The 18,281-nt window shown below is 41.3% G+C and overlaps 1 protein-coding gene across 1 annotated transcript in view; it reads right to left on the bottom strand.

Annotated features, from left to right (window-relative positions):
• The window catches only part of LRBA (LPS responsive beige-like anchor protein), a 452,503-nt gene extending 448,574 nt beyond the window's left edge, over positions 1-3,929 (bottom strand). Inside the window, 2 exon segments of the mRNA XM_048509137.1 lie at positions 2,808-3,220; positions 3,641-3,929. Of these exon segments, the coding sequence (XP_048365094.1) occupies positions 2,808-3,044 (237 nt within the window). The 5' untranslated portion in view covers positions 3,045-3,220; positions 3,641-3,929.
• Between the last annotated feature and the right edge of the window lie 14,352 nt (positions 3,930-18,281).

The raw sequence follows: 18,281 nt of genomic DNA, 5'->3' as shown, positions 1-18,281 counted from the left end.
GAAGTTCAAAGAATATATTTTATACAAGTTACTTGGCTTTCCTCAGTGAGAACTAGAGTTGCCTGCTCCATGTTAGGAAATCCTGGAAGTTTAAGGGTGAAGTGTAGGTGGAAAAGGCCTAAACAAGGTACAATTCCATCGAGTCGACTTTCCAAAACACCCATTTTTCCACAGGAATTCATTTCTAACATCTGGAGAACAGTTCTCATTCTAGATTCCTAGGATTTACTGAAGGCTGTAACCCTAGATAACACTGCCACAAGTTTGTTTTTGGGCAAGAGATATTACATAGATATCCCACTTTTCTTCTTCAAAACACAGGAATAAACAGGATTCCCATGTGGTCTCTCATGCAAGCACTGGCCATATATGCCGGTTGCCAGCAAGGTTCCCGAGTCATATTCCTTCCATTTATATCTTGTGACCAATTATTGTTTTCAGCTATCAGGTAAGAAAATGAGTGTGTTTGTGTGTCTGTACACACACAACTTATACCTAGAGCTCAGTTGTCACAAACATTCTGCCTCCATTTTGTTGGTATCAGTTTTTAAACCTCGTTCTATGACAAACCTACCTCAGGAAGGTGTGGCCCGTGTCTGAGAGCTGTTCCAGAGAGTATTTGAATACACAAAACTACCTAATACCCTGTTTCCCCAAAAATAAGACCGATCTCGAAAATAAGCCCTAGTATGATTTTGGGGGGGATTTTTGGAGGATGATGGAAATATAAGCCCTACTCCAAAAATAAGCCCTAGTTACAAATTCCCCAGCGCAGCTGATCTGGTCATGTGGAGGGTGCAAAATCATGGGGAAAAAAGTAAGACATGCCCTGAAAATAAGCCCTAACACATCTTTTGGAGCAAAAGTTAAGATAAGACACTGTCTTATTTTCGAGGAAACATGGTACTAAATCAGACTACTAGTCCAATCAGATACAGTCAGCTCTACATCTATTACTATAAGCATGTTGATCCAAACAAGGTAATAGTAAGCACAATAATACATTACACTCTGAAAAAGCTGTACTCTCAAAGTTGACATCTTTCCTCCCCTTTCTGGCCTTTGTTATCTGAAAATTTTCCACAATGAAAGCCCCTCTCGCACAAACTTTTTTGTAACCTGAAGTCTCCCCAATACTCCCATCAGAAAGCTTACACTTGACCTTTGTCACCAAGCCTGAGAAAATTAAACTTTTACTCATGTTCTGAACTTGATAACAAGAACAGCTTCCCTCATTCCAACATGTGCCAGGCTTCTGAACTACACAATCCTTATTTGTCTCTCAAATCTAACCCAGCTTTCTTCTCTGAACCTCCTTTGATTACTGCCACTGTGCTTCTGGAACTCAATTGCTTCTGGAACTCAAACTACTGGGTACATCTAGGCCCAAGATCCACTTGGAATATCAGATACCTGTATGTTTATAAACCAACCCAGACAACAACACCATGCAGAACAGAAGTAATATATCCCTCTTCATCTTCTTAACATCTATTAAACCCACTGTTCTGAGGTTCATGTTGCACAAGTGTTTCACTTCTACAGTTAGTGTGGGCATTGTGGTATTCGGTGCTGTAAAGTATTTGAGCACAAGGGATCTGCAACCACAGTCAAAATGACTGGGGAAATGACTTAAAGAGAACACATCAAAATACTTCTGTACAAGTTCCTTTGGAGAGTTTCCACAAACTCATTCATGGATTGTACTAATCCTCTATTCCCAATGCTTGGAAGTTTTCCCAAAAGTTTGTTCCATGGAGCCCCAAATATGCCCAGTTCCCTGGAGCCTTAAAAATCTCCCAGTGAGAACTTCTCCCCCTTTAAGTTATGATTTTGGCAAACAAAATATTGTTTTGGCAAACAAAAGTTGAAAATATGGCAGTTAAACAAGCATAGGCAGCAGCATAAGCTAGCAGAACTCCAAGGAAAAGGCAACTTTCTCCACCTCCTAATTCTCCTCCAAAAGCTTGTAAACACCAAGTTGGGTAGAAGTGAAGAAATCAACAGTTACTTCAAAAGTTTATGGGAATGTATTTGTTTGATCTGTACAGTCATTCAGTGCATCACATGGTTACTCTTCTGTACCATGAGACTGTGGCACACAAATACAGTGTCAATATTTTACAACGCATATTGCTCTTGTTTTCCATATGTAAGTTTACATCTATTTTTACAGTAAAACTCATTAACAGCAAAAAGGGTTATTGCCTTCAAGTTCAACAAGCAAAGTTCTAGTTGTGCTCAAACCCTACAGAAGCACCAGAAAATGACATTATTGTTGGTTCAGAAAATTTTAAAGATTGTTCCAGAAAAAAATCATAGTAGAACACCAATGCACTTCTATATAATCAGAACTTTCCATCACAGAAATAAAATTTGCTACACCAATTATGAGCTTATTATGGTTCGTACTAATTACTCTATTAGTCTAATGTTACAAATATGTTACACCAGCAGTACAAATACATCAGCAAATATATTTAAATCAGGATATTAACCTGCAGTATCTAAGCACTCCCTGTTTACTTCTATTAAGTGGGATCTAACAGGAAACTTGCTTGACAAGCTGTACTTTGCAATAAACGTAAAAATGTAGAGAGAAGGATGAAGAAAAAGGACGGAGAGAGGAAAAGTAAAGCTGGTTTATGACAATCTGGCTATAAAATATACCTCACTAATTGCCCTAAGAGAAACAAGTAGAAGAACAAGTACTTTGCAAAGTTAAAGCAATACACATGTGGCTAGATGTCACATACGCTTAATTCAAGCCCTTTCCCCTCTTGGAGCAGCTCAGGAGACAGACTTACCAGATTAAATACGGTTTCTACAATATCTCTGTTGGACACTTCACCAACTTCCACCAGTCCTGTCAGAACAGCAAATTTCATCCTGATACCCCGGATAGGAATTCCTGGATTTAAAGGTTGCAGCTGGCTTCCACTTTCAGCTGTGTTTTTTTCTTTTCCTCCGCCAGTGTCATTTCCCCCTCCTCCATCATCATCTGTTGGCTGAGGAGGAGAAACCTGCTTCTCTTCACTAGCCATGGCTAGTTCACTTAAAGTTGCCAAGGGAAGCCAGCCCTTCAGAAATAAGGGTGTTCAATTTCCAGCCTGAGTCTTGAGGTCTACTTCTTGAAGCACCTCCAACGCAGCCAGGTGTCCTGAGACCTGAAAATCTTGTTTCTCCTTTCCTCACCACCAGGATTTGCAATCCCTGAAACCTAAAGATTCCACATAACAATTCATTATAGGAGCAAACATGGTTTGAAAGAACAGAAAGAACAGAAATCCGGCCATCTAACTGTTCAACTCTCCTCCATTCTCCTTACACACACCCTTCCCTCCCTCCGCTCCCAAGCAAATAAGGGCAGGCGCAACTGCATCATGCAGGTAAGCGCCTCCCTGCTGCATTCTTGGTACAACGCTAAACTTGCTCACAAGGAAGACGGAGCTGGACCCCTGGAAGAGAATTACTTAGAATTTGCTCCTCCTCCTTGCCCGGTTCTTTTCCTGCAGTGCCTCCTGTTCCCGACCTTGCAACTCACCCGCTGAAGCCCCAGCAAGCGTGCTGCTGTTCCTTGCCCCTCAGGCAGTCACAGGTGCAAGGACAAAGTAGGGCCGGCAAGGAAGTTCAGACTCACCCAGTTCCACTCTTCGCCGGGCTGCAAACGGGGCCAAGGGAGAGTGAAAGGGCTCTTCTGACGCCAGGAGCGGGAAGGTGTTGCTCCGGTGCTTCCCCCACCACCTGGACACTGTCTGCCCGGATCAGAGAAGCGGGGTGGAGCTTCAGCCCTAGGAAAGCAGCTTGAAGTTTGCACTGCCGCCTCACTCTGCAGCCGCCGCTCACTCCTCCATCGCTTGCTTCCTGCAACTGCTACTCTCTGCCGCCATGACAGCGCGGAGCTGAGCCCCAGGAGTGCTGCCGGGCGAGCGGCAGTGCGCCTGCGCGGCCCAAAACGGGAGGGGTAGGGAAGCGAGCGGGGCGCCGCGGGTTCGGAAAGGCGGTGCCTGCGCAAGCTCAGGTGGGCTCAGGTGTGTCCAGGTGAGCGGCGAGCGCAGCCTAGGAGGAAGGGAGGGGGAAGTCTTCCTTCGTTTTGTACGCCTGCAGGAGAGGATGGCGCTTTCAGCAAAGGCCGCTGGGAGCAGCTGCTAAGAAGGAGTGCCATGTTAATCCTTTCCTAGTTTCGGATTAGGCAGCTAAAGTAAGCTTTGAGTGTAGAGAGGCCAGCCTGTATTTAGACAGTTCCGGGAAGGCTGGGAGGGAGGAGACAGGTGGGGTGGGCAGTGAAATATTAACTGCTGTGGGGTTCACCGGCTGAAGTTGTTTCTTTAAAACACTGCACTAAAAAGATATATACGTTGAAGTGTTTATTTTATTTAATTAGCAGAAGTCTGTGTAAATTCGTGGATTTGGAATGGTTATTATTACACCCAAAATAAAGAATTTTTGGAGAATGTGTTGTGCTTGAAGAAACAAATGTAAAAATTAGTTTCAGCTATAATGTGTGATTAGGGCTGTATTTTTTTAAATTGCTCTTCCCCACCTATATTCTGTTCTGCCCCAGAATTTGTGCAAACATATACATATACAAGATTTTAAAAATATATTAATCTTCAATGGTTTGTGCACTGGTATTTGTAATAAGTTCCATTTAACTCAATGGCACTTCTGAATAAACATGTATAGGATCAGGATGTGTGTATCATGGATGAAAATGTTCAAAATTAACTCCAGAGGTTTTTACTGATAGTCCTTGAGCTACATTTTTCCATTCTATGGTTCAGTTCTGCTGTAACTAAATTAAGAAGGGTGGGGGTGGAATAGGAGTATAATTCAAAGAAATCATGAACTGAAGATACACTGAATATTGTTGGTGATTAGTAGTCTTCCATGGACAATGTTAGATGGACATGTCTCTGCTTAGATGATTATAAACTTCATTTGAAAAGTGCAGTGGGAATACTTGTGCACCATGGGTATTTATTGGGCAACCAAAGTAACAATTGCCTAGTCGTAGCACATAGTCATGACCATGTTGCACTATCCTCCAATACAGAATTTGTATTTTCCTTAATATAGATTATTTTGCTTTGGGAAACTTTTACTAGGTGAAATGTTCTAACAGCCAGCTCATAAGTGAAAGGATACAACACTCAAATACATTGATGTGAGAAGTTATTTAATAACTCCATGCACTGTTGTCTTTTTCCCTCACCAATTTCTTGTTCTTTTCAATACTTTTGTCAAAACTCTACTGAATGGGCCTGAACTTAGTTGACATTGCTTAATCTGATCTATATATTATATTAGCTGTGCTTCATATACTCTCAAACTTCTACAAAACATTTATAACTTGGACTGCCGAATCCAGAGTCAGGAAGGGGGAGGAACAGTTCTTGAAAGCAGTGCAGGGCCACACCAGCTCATTTGCTCGCCCTGCCAGCATAAGTGGCACCTACACTGGTAGGGAGGGCAAACAGGGCAGCATGCAGGCATCATACAGCTCAGTGGTGCCCAACCCGGAAGAGCCTACTGCCTGCAGAGCCGCATCTACTTAAAGATGGATGATGGTATGGCTGAGGGTGGGCTAGGAGCATTCCTGGCGGATGGAGTTAATCTGCCTCTACCAGGATTTTGTTCTGAGTGTGGTGTAACACTCAGATTTTACCACAATAACACATGGTGTAAGTCTGTTTCTCCAATGGAGTTGTCTAGGCGGCAGTGGGGGTCTTTTCCCCGCTACTTGCTACGCCACCTGGAGCTCCATAGGAGGCAGTGTAACACCGCCTTCACTTCGGCATTCCCAGTCTTGGCCAAGCTTTCCTTCCCATCTGGATTGGGCTGTCTGTAATAATGAAGAAGTATCTGAGAACAGTCCTACTCAAAATTCCAGTTAAGTCTGTTCAGTAGGGAATACGCCCAGGAAAGTATTCTTTGGCTGGTACTGTAAGTGCTAATGGTGTTCTTCTGCAGTACTTACAGAAGAGTTAAGCTGTAGTAGAAAGAAAAATTGTAGGTGTCTACAGTACAAAGTGGTCCAAGAAGAACTAAATCAAATGAGATGCAGTAAAATATTTCTGTTGCCTTTACCGACCGCTCTATAACTGTTGAATATGAATTAGTAAAACATGTACTTAGGATATATTTGAGTCTTATTTGCATTATAGATTAGTTTATGTTTCATTCAGAAGAGAGCAGTTCCAGTAACTTAGCCTGATGTGAAGGCACCCTTCACATCAGGCAAAAATGACATCAGTCCCATCCAGTGAATCATCACTTCTGCTTCCGGTTTTATTTTTCTCCCTCAGGCCTTCTCCCCATGTGCTATTCCCTTCAAACTTATACTAGTGTGGCTGAGAAGTGAAATATATCCCCAAAAAATGAAGAGTACATATTTATCCATTCAGGTTCAACATCCAGCACAAAAATGTCCATAAGTTTGCAAAACTATATTTCTCGTATGAATCCCTGACATTTATATACAAGTCTAGATCATACATGGTTTGGAAGAGGTCTTTGTGTGTAACCACAATGTATCTTTTCATGTTATTGCTGCTGAACTTCCTGTTGTTGTTTTATTTTCCTGTGTTGAAAAGTCTGAAAATCAGTAGCAAAAACCACAGGATATCAGTTACACGATTACTTATTCATTTGAATAGCCTCCTGTGATATATTGTAATTATGTTTATGTCTCTAAATCAAGTTGAGCATGTTAGCCCAGATATTTTCACTATTTGAAAGGTAAAGGATGAACATTATGTAAACCCATAAGAGTGTCTTTTCCTCATCATTGAGTACAGACAGCAAGTATAACTCTAGAGAGTCTAGAAGTAAAAGAGCTGTCCTAAGCATGTTTACTCATAAAGTAAGTTCCACTGTATTCTATGGGGCTTATTTTAGGTACAGTATGTATAAATAGGATTTCAGCTCTGCAATTCAGTTCTGCTGTAACTAAATTGAGAATGGTGGGTGTGAAATAGTAGTATAATACTACTATTAATTCATTAGTATAATTCATATATATGTATTTCAAATGTGTGTGTATGTGTATTCATAGTACTCCACTGTATACAATGAGGCTTATTTTCAGTTAAAATAGATATGATTGGAGCTATAATGTTGGTAGAACCTTGGAAACCAGCAGATCTTTCAAGAACAAAAATTAATTCTGTACACTTCTTCCCTTCACCGGACCATCACTATTCCTAGAGGCCCTGCTCAGCTAGTGCCTTCCTACTCAATATTATTTAATAAATGTCTCCAAGTGAATCATTGTAATTTAAGAGGCTTTGGCTACGTGCTTGTTTTCTGCCAAATATTTAAGTGATTCTCAGTGTATTTTCATTGATCACAGACTCTACACTGCATGCTGAAACCTACCATTAGAGGGAGGAGGTACCTGAATTATGAAAGTCTTACATCTGCTTCACCAAATGCTGGTTTCACATTCAAAATTGTTCTATGTAGAATGGGATCTTTGGCACACTAAGAGAATTAGCTCATGACCTGGAAAGTGTGTGGCACTTTCTGTTATTATACCCTTTTCAGGATAAGATGACAGCTTGATTGTAGATCAGTCCGCAGCTTCTTCCTGGCTTCTTCTTGAAATTTCTTAGTTGAATGCTTGACTGTGGTCCTAGTGCCTACCTTGTTCAGTTTCCACTCCCTCACCCCTTAAAGCTCTAATGTAGTGTCCGCCATTTTCCACAAGCTTTAGGAGGCTTTGTTCTGCAGCTGCCACTATTTCCCTTAAGTTTTCAGGAGCTTCCTCTTCTTCCAGCTCTTCCAGTCACCACTGTAATGTAAAAAATAGATAAATAAAGGTTGTTCTTCACAATCCCATGCACGTGTTCTTTCTTTTTTTTAAGGAGGCACCTACAAAGTTTCGCACAATCAATATCTGACAATTGCAGCCACTAGGAGGGTTGGTCTACCTCCCATTAAGAAGCATTGGGTAGAGGTCTGCCAAATCCTTCTTAATGGAAGGTACACCAACCCTCCGAGTAGCTCCAATTCTCCAAACAGCATGTAAATGTAGGACAGCTCAATGGGCACAAGGTGTTCACAAACAATGTTGCACTCTCTCATGCTAGCCTAACTCAAAGGATTGTTGTTAAGCTAAAATGGAGGGGAGGGGAAACCAGGTGACAGATGCACTCACAGCAACAGACTGCAGGGAAACCTCATGCAGTTTTCTTTCCGAGCGAGAGCACTTCTACTATGTTTCACTACAGGAAAAAAACATTGTTATTGGATTAATCCTGTAAGATGCAACCAATGGTTCAATTACACACAGGAAGATGTTCTTAACTTTCTAAGATTTCCTTAGATTTACCTCCTCTGCTATGGACATTTTGCATGGGCAGCTTCAGCTGTTGTCACTCAATATGCTGTATGATGTAGTAGTCTGTGTGTCAGACTAGGATCAAATCGCCACTCTCCCTCTAAGTGCACTAGGTGACTTTAGGGCAGGGGTTGCCCAATCCAGAATGGAGTACAAAGCATGATCTGGGACATATTTGCCCATTCTTCCAGCGTAGTTGGCACCTACACCAGCGGAGAGGGCAGAGGGGGGTAGGTGGTAACCAAGGAGCTGTGCCGAGCTTGATCCGAAGAGGCTGTCTGTCCCAGAGCTGCGCCAGCATAACTGCAGATGCTGGTATGGCTGAGGGTGGGCAAGGGGCATTCCTGGGAGCAGAGCTGACCTTAGTAGGCTTCTACTGAGTTTTCAGGCCAAGAACACCCCTGGTGCAGGAGTCTGACTGAAACCACCCTGTCAGTTCATTTTTACCTATAGAGCATTCTCCAGCAGCCAGGGGGGTTCTCATTTTCACTACACACCCATGTCACCTGGATCTCTTTTTCTGGCCACCATAGCCCTCTGAATTGGGCTGTCAGTCTTTCTATATCTTTGTACTGCTTTGCACAACTGAGGTTCAAGTGTAAGTGTATGGATTAGAGTGGGTAGGTATGGCAGGACCAAATCAGTTCTGGGGACCCATGGCAAGACACTCTTCAGGGCTCCCTTGTTAACCATGCAATTAATCATCCGCCCTCCTCTCTATCTGCCACAGTCAGATAACATATTCACACAAACGTCCTGTGGGGTTGATGGGGCAGATAATTATGGGTCCCATGTCCCCAGTGTCTCTCTGATAGAGGATCATTCCGCACATACAGAATAATGCACTTTCAAACTGCTTTCAGTGCTCTTTGAAGCTGTGCGGAATGGCAAAATCCACTTGCAAACAGTTGTGAAAGTGGTTTGAAAACGCATTATTTTGCGTGTGCGGAAGGGGCCAGAGTGTGGTTCTATTGCGGCTTCCGGCATCTCTACCATTTGCAAATGGGAGATTGTCATAGAGGGTCCTGGAAGAACTTCCCAGTGTTCTTGTGGAACTGGACAGGCCTCAAGGCAGTTCTTCACCAACCTGGTGGCTTCAGATGTTTGCCCCACCCTCCATGAAAAGCTTGCTACAACAAATTACTTCACAGTTCTTCCATTTATTTCAGTAGAACTTAACTGCATATAGTTGTCTGATATTATGAATATTTACTTGTAATTAAATTCCATTTATTTTGATGCAACATACTGTTAAATAAAGTGCAGCCCTTATTTTTCACATGTTTATTTTTAGTTGTGCTTCAAGTTCTTTTTTTGATATGCATTCAAACAGTAATAAATATTTATACAGCACAATAAAGGTTTATTACAGTCAGCTACTTATCCAAATCAAAGTTTTGATAGCCAGCTGTCACAGCCACAATTACTGTGGCTGTTGCTCATGTCTGTAACTCCCCGAATTCCTTTGTGCCAACCCAGAGCCACTGCACAGTTCTTGTGTCAGTAGCCTTTATGCAAAAACTGTTGACACTGTCTGGAAGCCATAAAATAGTGCAGTGGAGTGCCGTGTCTGGCTTAGTACATCTCAGTCAGAATTTGTCATGAGAATAGGAAACAAGGAAGCTGCAATTCAGATGGTGTCTATGGAGACAAACAGTATATATGGAAATATATTCTCACTCTAGAGGTGGAAGAAATGTGCCACAAGCCTGTTGTTTTGACAATTTGCCATAATTTTATTTAGGTCTGACATAAATTTTCCTCATAAAGCCTGGTGATGAGATTCCCAATGTACTGGGCTGATTTAAAATGTATGTGTTGGTACTATAGTTTCATTTATCCAGATCTTCCCTGTCCAGACCTTATTATGTGCCGGACATACTTTATGTTCTTTGACACACCAATATTGTGGTGGGATTGTTCTACACCTGTCATAGCAATGTTTCTTCCTCAAAGTCCCCTCTGGGCAATATCTGTAATAAATGTGACAGTAATCACACAGGTTACTATGGACTTACAGATACTCATATTTACTTTTCCTTTGGAGGGTTCTTCAAAATTTAATGTAATTTCTCAGAGTGCTAAAGGTAATACTGCCCACTATTACCTTTGTTCATTATTTTATTGATGACACTATGCTTTTTCATCTTTCGTTGTGCCATTATTGTTCACTCTTAAATCAAGATTGCAGTACTAAATGATAACCTCCCCATCTATATGTTATTTTGTACCTTGAAAGTAAAATAAATCATTTGCTTGAGCCCATAAATCTATACAAAATTGAGACCATAAGTGTGGCCTTTTAAGATAGAAGAGTTCTTTCTGAGATGTGTCCATGTACTGTACAAAGCATAATTAGACATGGTTACACAGCCTTTGGTATATGTAATGGGTATTTTGGAGAGAAATTTTTGGAAAATATAATTCACATCAGTTGTAAGTATACTTCTAAAACACAACAGTTGCCGATTACTATAACAGGGGCTTGCTAATCTACTATTAAAATCAAATAACATAAAACCCAGAGATATTTATTCAGATGTTATCAGTCGTTCTAAGAACATAAGAACATGGATCAGACCAGAGTCCATCTAGTCCAGCTCTCTGCTACTTGCAGTGGCCCACCAGGTACCTTTGGGAGCTCACGTGCAGGATGTGAAAGCAATGGCCTTCTGCTGCTGCTGCTCCTGAGCACCTGGTCTGCTAAGGCATTTGCAATCTCAGATCAAGGAGGATCAAGATTGGTTGCCATAGATCGACTTCTCCTCCATAAATCTGTCCAAGCCCTTTTTAAAGCTATCCAGGTTAGTGGCCATCACCACCTCCTGTGGCAGCATATTCCAAACACCAATCACATGTTGCGTGAAGAATTGTTTCCTTTTATTAGTCCTAATTCTTCCCCCCAGCATTTTCAATGAATGCCCCCTGGTTCTAGTATTGTGAGAAAGAGAGAAAAATGTCTGTCAACATTTTCTACCCCATGCATAATTTTGTAGACTTCAATCATATCCCCCCTCAGACGTCTCCTCTCCAAACTAAAGAGTCCCAAGTAGCTGGATTTAAATACTGATGCAATAATTTTGTTCATTTAAACATTTTAAAGCTGCATTTCAATTCAATTCAGGGTCCCGAAGGCAGCAAAAACTAGAAAATAATGGGAAATACCAGCCTTTAGTGTAAAACACATGTAACATTTTATTTTAGATATTTATAACCTACTTTCCTTCCCAATAACGTCCCAAAGTGGTTTACAACATCATTTTCTCCTTCTGCACTCCTCGCTTGGAATTACATCCAAATCTTTAAGACATAGTCTGGGATGACACTTTGTCCTTGAATGCTGCAAGTCTAAAGACAACAGAAAACAAAACTATGCCTGCAGCCTTCACCAACATTTTCCAAAAATTCTTCTCCTTCCCACCTTCAGCCTGGCCACAGTCTGGTCTCAACCCCAATCTCTACTGTCGCTGAAGAAAACAGCCACCTGGAGAATCCAATCAGTAATCTTCTGCGGCATATATAAACATACTTTTATAAAGGAAATAGGGCTGTAGTGAAATGGAATTATTCAAGGCGGTGCATTTTTAAAGGGAATATGGTTGTACTTTATTGCCCTCTTTATTAGATTTATTCATACTGCATTGTTTTTTTAATTTCTGTAATAGGGTTTTTGTATTATATATCATGCCTTATACTGTTTTTGATGTATTGTTCTCTGATTTTGTAATCCAGCCCTGTTGCATTGTGCTGTGTATGCCTTATACTGTTTCTGTAACATTTTTAAATGTTATAATCCACATTCAATCAAAGAAGCATGGTGGGCTACAAATGAAGTAAATAGGTATATTTCATCCATCATGTTTTTAAAACAGATATCTCAAAATTTATTATGGGATGTAGAGTTACAGAAAGAAAAAAGCAAATGTAAGAGGAAAGGTAAGGCTAAGCTGCCTCAGTCCAAATTTGAAGGTTCTGGTGGGAGAAAAGACAAGTAGAAATCATGGTTTGTTGTGTGTCCATCTGGCACACTAACAATGTTTTGAAAGCTACATTACTACACATTATGGTTAATCATTATAGATGAACCTTGACATGCAGCCTGATTGGGGGTGGGTGGGATGAAAGCACCCATGAAGCCAACCAGTCACTAAGCAGGCATGTCTCTAAGATATGGCAATATTTGTGGTATAGTCCCCTGCTGATGTAGTATTGTGGCTGGCTAGTTTCTCAGCTATTCTGCAAACCTACCTCCTTCCCAAACATTGTTGGTACCACTCTCTGTAGATCAAGAGGCATGACAGGAGTTAGCTCCCTAAGTTGCCCCAGCCTAGGAATGGCACTCAGAACCATCATAAAGATACTCCATCAAAGAAATGCAGAGTAGCCTATAGGTGTTCAAGCTATGGAAAAAGTGAAATGCACAATCCTGTCCACAATTCCCACCATGTCACCACAGCCTATCACCTCAGCAGCTGCCAGCCCCCTCCCCTGAACCCAATCAAATTCTTCCCCTGCACTACATAAACCTAAGCCAGGATGTCCCATAGCTCATATGACAGCATGGGCAGCACAGGACTCCTTCTCTGAGGTCTCTGACTTGCACATTTAGATCAAATCAGGACCCCAGTCATGCTGTCTCATTGCCTTTCAACTGAGCCATGCCTGCTTTTGTTTTGTTTTCCAAGTCCAGTGTGGCTGGTGGTGACTCCTGATGGCATGCCTCTCTTGCAAATCTGCCTTCTTGGCCCAGTGCTGGTCTTATATGTGGGAGCTGAAGGTTCAAGCCAAGGGTCCTGCTGAACTTTACTTAACAAGCTTTACTCCCAGAAGGGTCTTCTTTGGACTGCACGGTTCATTCTTTGTTTCTCAGTGTCAAGAAGAACGTATATAAATGTATATAACATCAAGTACAATGCCATTCTTTCTATAGTTTTTCATGAGCAGAATTACTAGCTGTGCTCTTAATATTTTGATACTCTCTAGCTGTGGTCTCTAGCTGTGCTCTTAATATTTTGATACTTGAAAGTAATTTGGATGCATATTTCAATGTCTGTCTCTAAGGCCTCTTTGCACATGCAGAGTAATGCACTTTCAGTCCACTTTCAATGCACTTTACAGCTGGATTTTACTGTATGAAATAGCAAAATCTACTTGCAAACAATTGCAAAAGTGGATTCTAAGTGCATTATTCTGCATGTGCCAAAGGAGCCTAAGTGAAGTTAATGAATCTATTTATATGTGGAATGTTTGCTATGCTTTCCTATGAAGTATATGGGTTCTATCTATTGTATGGCTCAGATCACAGTCACCTCCAGTATTTGCATTTGTGTATCTTTAATCACAAAATATTATTTCCTGGGGTTTTTTTTAATGTCAAAAGAGCCTGCATACTGAAGTGGTTAAGAGTGGGGGACTCTAATCTGGAAAACCAGATTTGTTTCCTCACTCCTACACATGAAGCCTGCTGGGTGACTTTGGGGTAGTCACAGTTCTCACAGAACTCTCTCAGCCCCAGCTACCTCACAAGCCGCCTATTGTGGAAAGAGAGAGGGAAGGTGATTGTATGCTGCTTTGAGACTCCTTAAAAGGTAGATAAAAGTGGGGTCTAAAAACCAACTCCTGTTCTTCTTCATTTGTCCCCATACAAAAATTGTATGCCTTTTTAAAAGACTAACCAAGTCCAGTTTCACATGTATCCGCCTACTTTTATCCATTATCTTGTTGTATTTTGGTCTGGTCCTGTCCAGGTTTTGTACAGTTTTGCAAATGGGACAGCTCAGGAGAGAGATGTACAATACAAGGTGTTCCTTGTATTGGCCATCTCTTTCCATATATGACTAAATAGAGACATTGTCAATGATTAATGGCTGTATTAGTGTTGCTATGGTCTCCAGGCCTATCAATTCTTGATTCTTTAGGGCTCGATTTCTCTTTCATATATAATTTCCCTGCTGGTAGATCTTAGGATACCCACTATCCATATGAAAATCATACCATCAGCAACAGCATGTCAACATGATAATCCTTCAGACTATAATAGACTGAGACCTAAATAAATGTATATAGCTAGATACACAAGTCTCAGTCTTAAGTTTTTAGAAGTTGAGCTTTACAAACAAGATGACTTTCAGGTGTCCTTCTATTATGTTCATCAAAACCTTCAGACTTCACAGTTCAGTAGCTAGATATTACAGTTTACCTTTTCAGACAGCAATGCCAGCTTCAATTTTCTGCTGATTTCTTAGAGCTAAATAATGTTTCCTTATTAAGTTTGATCACTAGAGACACACAGGCTTGTGTAGCGCATAGTGGAAATAGAAAGTGTTATTCAACTGCCAGGATGGATTTTTATTCCCAAAGAAATATAGTTAACGCTTTGTTGCTTCAATAAATTTAACAGGCATCTCCAGAATACTTATGCAAGAGAACTTTGGAAAGATTAAATATGTGCAGCTTAAAATTTTCTTCCTGAGTTGAAAAAAAATATCACAAGGGTTGGTTATAAGTAAACTCAATAGGGGCCATTAGTTTCCTTGTCTGATGTGCTGGTCCTGGCCTAATTTTAAGCTTTCTTTATATTGTTTAAAACTTTTATTAAATTTTATGTATTTATTTGTTAACATGTTTGTTTATTTATATCCACAGTTTCCCCCAATACAACCCCAAAGAGCTTACAGAATACAATTTAAATAAATGGGAATGGGGGAGAGAGAACAATACGCCTCATCTGCGCTGGTCCCATCCAGAGGTCTCTGGCTATCCCCAGACTAAATAATAGCTCTGCCCAGATTTCATTCAGTGGCCATCAAGAAGTCCCAACTTTCTTATCGAATTATTTTAATAATGATTTGTGATCCATCTTGGATCTTTAACAATGGCATTTAAAAACAAGATGAACTCGGCGGGAACACAATTACTAATTATATAAAGTGGAAAAAATATAGGATTAAATCTGTTCTATAGATTTTATTTACTCATAGTCCATCTTTCAAAGTGAGGGTTAGGGTTAGGGCATGGGCCAAAAACAGTGGTGTGAAAACGGTGTGAAAATGGTGTAAAAGGGTTTAAAACAGTGTAATAGGTTTTATACCATTTTCACACTGATTTCACACTGCTGTTTTTGGCCCATGCAGAATCAGCCTGAGACTAAAAATGGATTACATAATAATTCAAATACAATTAACAGGATGGAACATCAAGTGTACAGTGCAATCAGGTCTGGACTGAAGAAATCTGAAAACAGGCAAAAATCTAAAGCAGAGCTGAGCAAAGTATATGACTTTGAGTTGGGAAATACCTGGAATTTGGGGGGATGGAGCCTGAGGAGGGTGAGATTTGGGGAAGGGAGAAACTTCAGTGTGATATAATGAAATAGAGTCCACCTTCCAAAGCAGCCAATTTTTTGTAGATGAATTGATCTATGCTCCCTGCAGATCAGTCATAATAGTGGGAGACCTCCCACCACCTTCTGGAGGTTGGCAACTTTCCCTATGACTGCCTTTGGAATTGGGGGGGGGGGGGTGAACGCCACCACAAAGTGGTTGCCACAGGAAATGGAGCCAAACCCAAAAATGGCTGCCTTAGGCTGCCTAACTCTCTCCTTGCACCTACTGGGAAGAAGGAAATCTTGAAGGAAACACACACTGACTAAGAAAAGCCTAGATGCTTCCCAGTCCTCATAACTCCTGTGGAAACCCCCTTTAATTTGAATGAAGGCAGCTATGCCTTGCAATGGCCCTGCCCACTTTTAAAAACATTTGATGGACGCCACAGGCACCATTGCATCCACAGGTACCACATGGAAACCCTGCAATAAGAGGTAACATGGTAGAGTATTATAAAAGTAAGCATAGGGTAGAAATCATGGATAGATAATTTTTTCTGATTCTCTCAAAGTACTAGAACTTGGGGCTATCCAATGAAGTTGGTGGGCAGTAGACACAGGGCAGCCATCAGTGGCTACTAGCTATGGGGACTAAAGGGAACCTCCACATTTAAGAACAGTTAACCTTTGAATGGAAAGCCAACATGGTGTAATGGTTCAAGTGTCAGACTAGCACCTAGGAAACCCAGGTTCAATCCCCACTGGTGCCATGGAAGTTTACTGGGTGATCTTGGGCCTGTCAGACACTCTCAACTCTGAACCTGGTTAATAGTTGGGAGACCTCCAAGAAATACCCAGGGTCACACCATGGAGGCAAGCAATAGGCAACAACTTCCAACCATTTCTTGCCATGATAACCCTACAGAGTCACTATAATTCAGCCAGTAACGTAGGTATAGATTTTTTATGGGGGGGTTCAGGGATGGGGCCATGCCTGACCAGGCCCCACCTCCGGCCTCAGTGCTTATAAAAGCAGCTCTCCAAGGCCAGGAATGGCAGATTTCCCTGCCCCACCCCCCACCTGGCAGTCCCTTCTGCCTTCCGGGCAGAGGCATAGCTAGGGGAAATGGAGCCCGGTGCAAAATCTGAGTTTTGCACACACACCCGGCCCCCGCCATGGGCAACCGCTGTGATGCTGGAATCCACCCCCAAACAGTATCACTTTCAATGGTGTTTCAACTAGGGAGCCCAGATTCTCCTTTTGAATCCACCTTAAAGGGAGAATCTGAGGTCCCCAGTTAAAACAACCTTGAAAGTGATGCTGATTCGGGATGGATTATTCCCCCACCCTGAAACAGCATCACTTTCAATGTTTAAACTGGGGACCTCAGATTCTCCCTTTAAATCCATGCCGAGTCCATAATTTTTGACTCCTGAACCAAACCTCACCAAACCTGGGTGGTATAATCAGGAGAGTCTCCCAACAAATCCCTGAAATTTTGGTGTTGCTAGCCTAAAAACTGCGCCCTCTGCAGGCCACAAACAAAAAAACACTAAAAAAATACAAAAAAACCACAAACTGGGGGCAGAGCTTTGGAAATATAATGGGGGGTTGAACCTGAGGAAAAAAACCCTTACCGATGTCCTTGAATTCAGCTGTGACTTGATGGCAACCTGCCTTCTCTGAATACCAGTACTAGGAAGCCAAATTAGGGGCCATTCACTTTTAAGAGTAGTTGATTGGCCCACTGTGTGTGAGACAGTACCTAGAACAGATAGACCACTGGTCTGATCCATAGGGGGGATTCTTATGAACCCAGACTGTATTTATAGCATTTTTTTAATCACTGAAGGTCATAATCATAAAAAAAAAAACCCTGTCCAACCATCTCCATAATCTTACTTTTTACACCAGATGATACATCAGATGGTAGTATGACTTCCATGAGATGGTTATATGCAAAGTGACTGTTGCATTCTAAAACCACTTAGTTTCGGGTAGAGTTGCCAATTTTTAGGTGATCTCCAGGCTACACTCACCAGTTTCCCTAGATAAAATAAGGTTGTCAGCTCTGGAGAAATTCCTGGAGGAACTCTGAGGCGTCATATGCTTATTGACCTTCCTTCTCTCCCCAAACTCCATTCTCTTCAGGTTCCATCCCATTCCCAAAAGCTTTCCCAAAAAGCTTTCCAAACTAGAAAATAATAATCCTTCAGAAAGTGGGTTATGAATTGTTTTCTGTAGAATACATGCTGGTAAGTCTAATGTCAGAGATACTTTTAGTGTTTTGTTTTTATTAATCAAATTGTTTTCTATTCTCAGAGACTCACGTTGCCTTTCAAAAGAATTTTATAGTTAACAGAGTTCAACAGAGTTCATGAACTGCTGCTGCTATTGAGATAAGTTTGTTTTAACCACATTTTCTGTTGAGAACCTGAAACTCCATACATGCTTATATTAGTTTTGTTTTGGCCGTCGCGGGACAGCCAGGTATCGTATGTTGTGTACCGTCGTTCCCCTCTTTATTTTAGCGGTCTACTGTCTTTGGTACCACTTGAGGATTTTGCCAGGTGGATTCTGCACAGTAATTTATACTGAGTTGCAATCGTTAT

The sequence above is a fragment of the Sphaerodactylus townsendi genome, linkage group LG10, assembly GCF_021028975.2.
Source record: "Sphaerodactylus townsendi isolate TG3544 linkage group LG10, MPM_Stown_v2.3, whole genome shotgun sequence".
NCBI classification, from domain to species: domain Eukaryota; kingdom Metazoa; phylum Chordata; class Lepidosauria; order Squamata; family Sphaerodactylidae; genus Sphaerodactylus; species Sphaerodactylus townsendi.
This window is presented reverse-complemented; position numbering and strand designations above follow the sequence as displayed.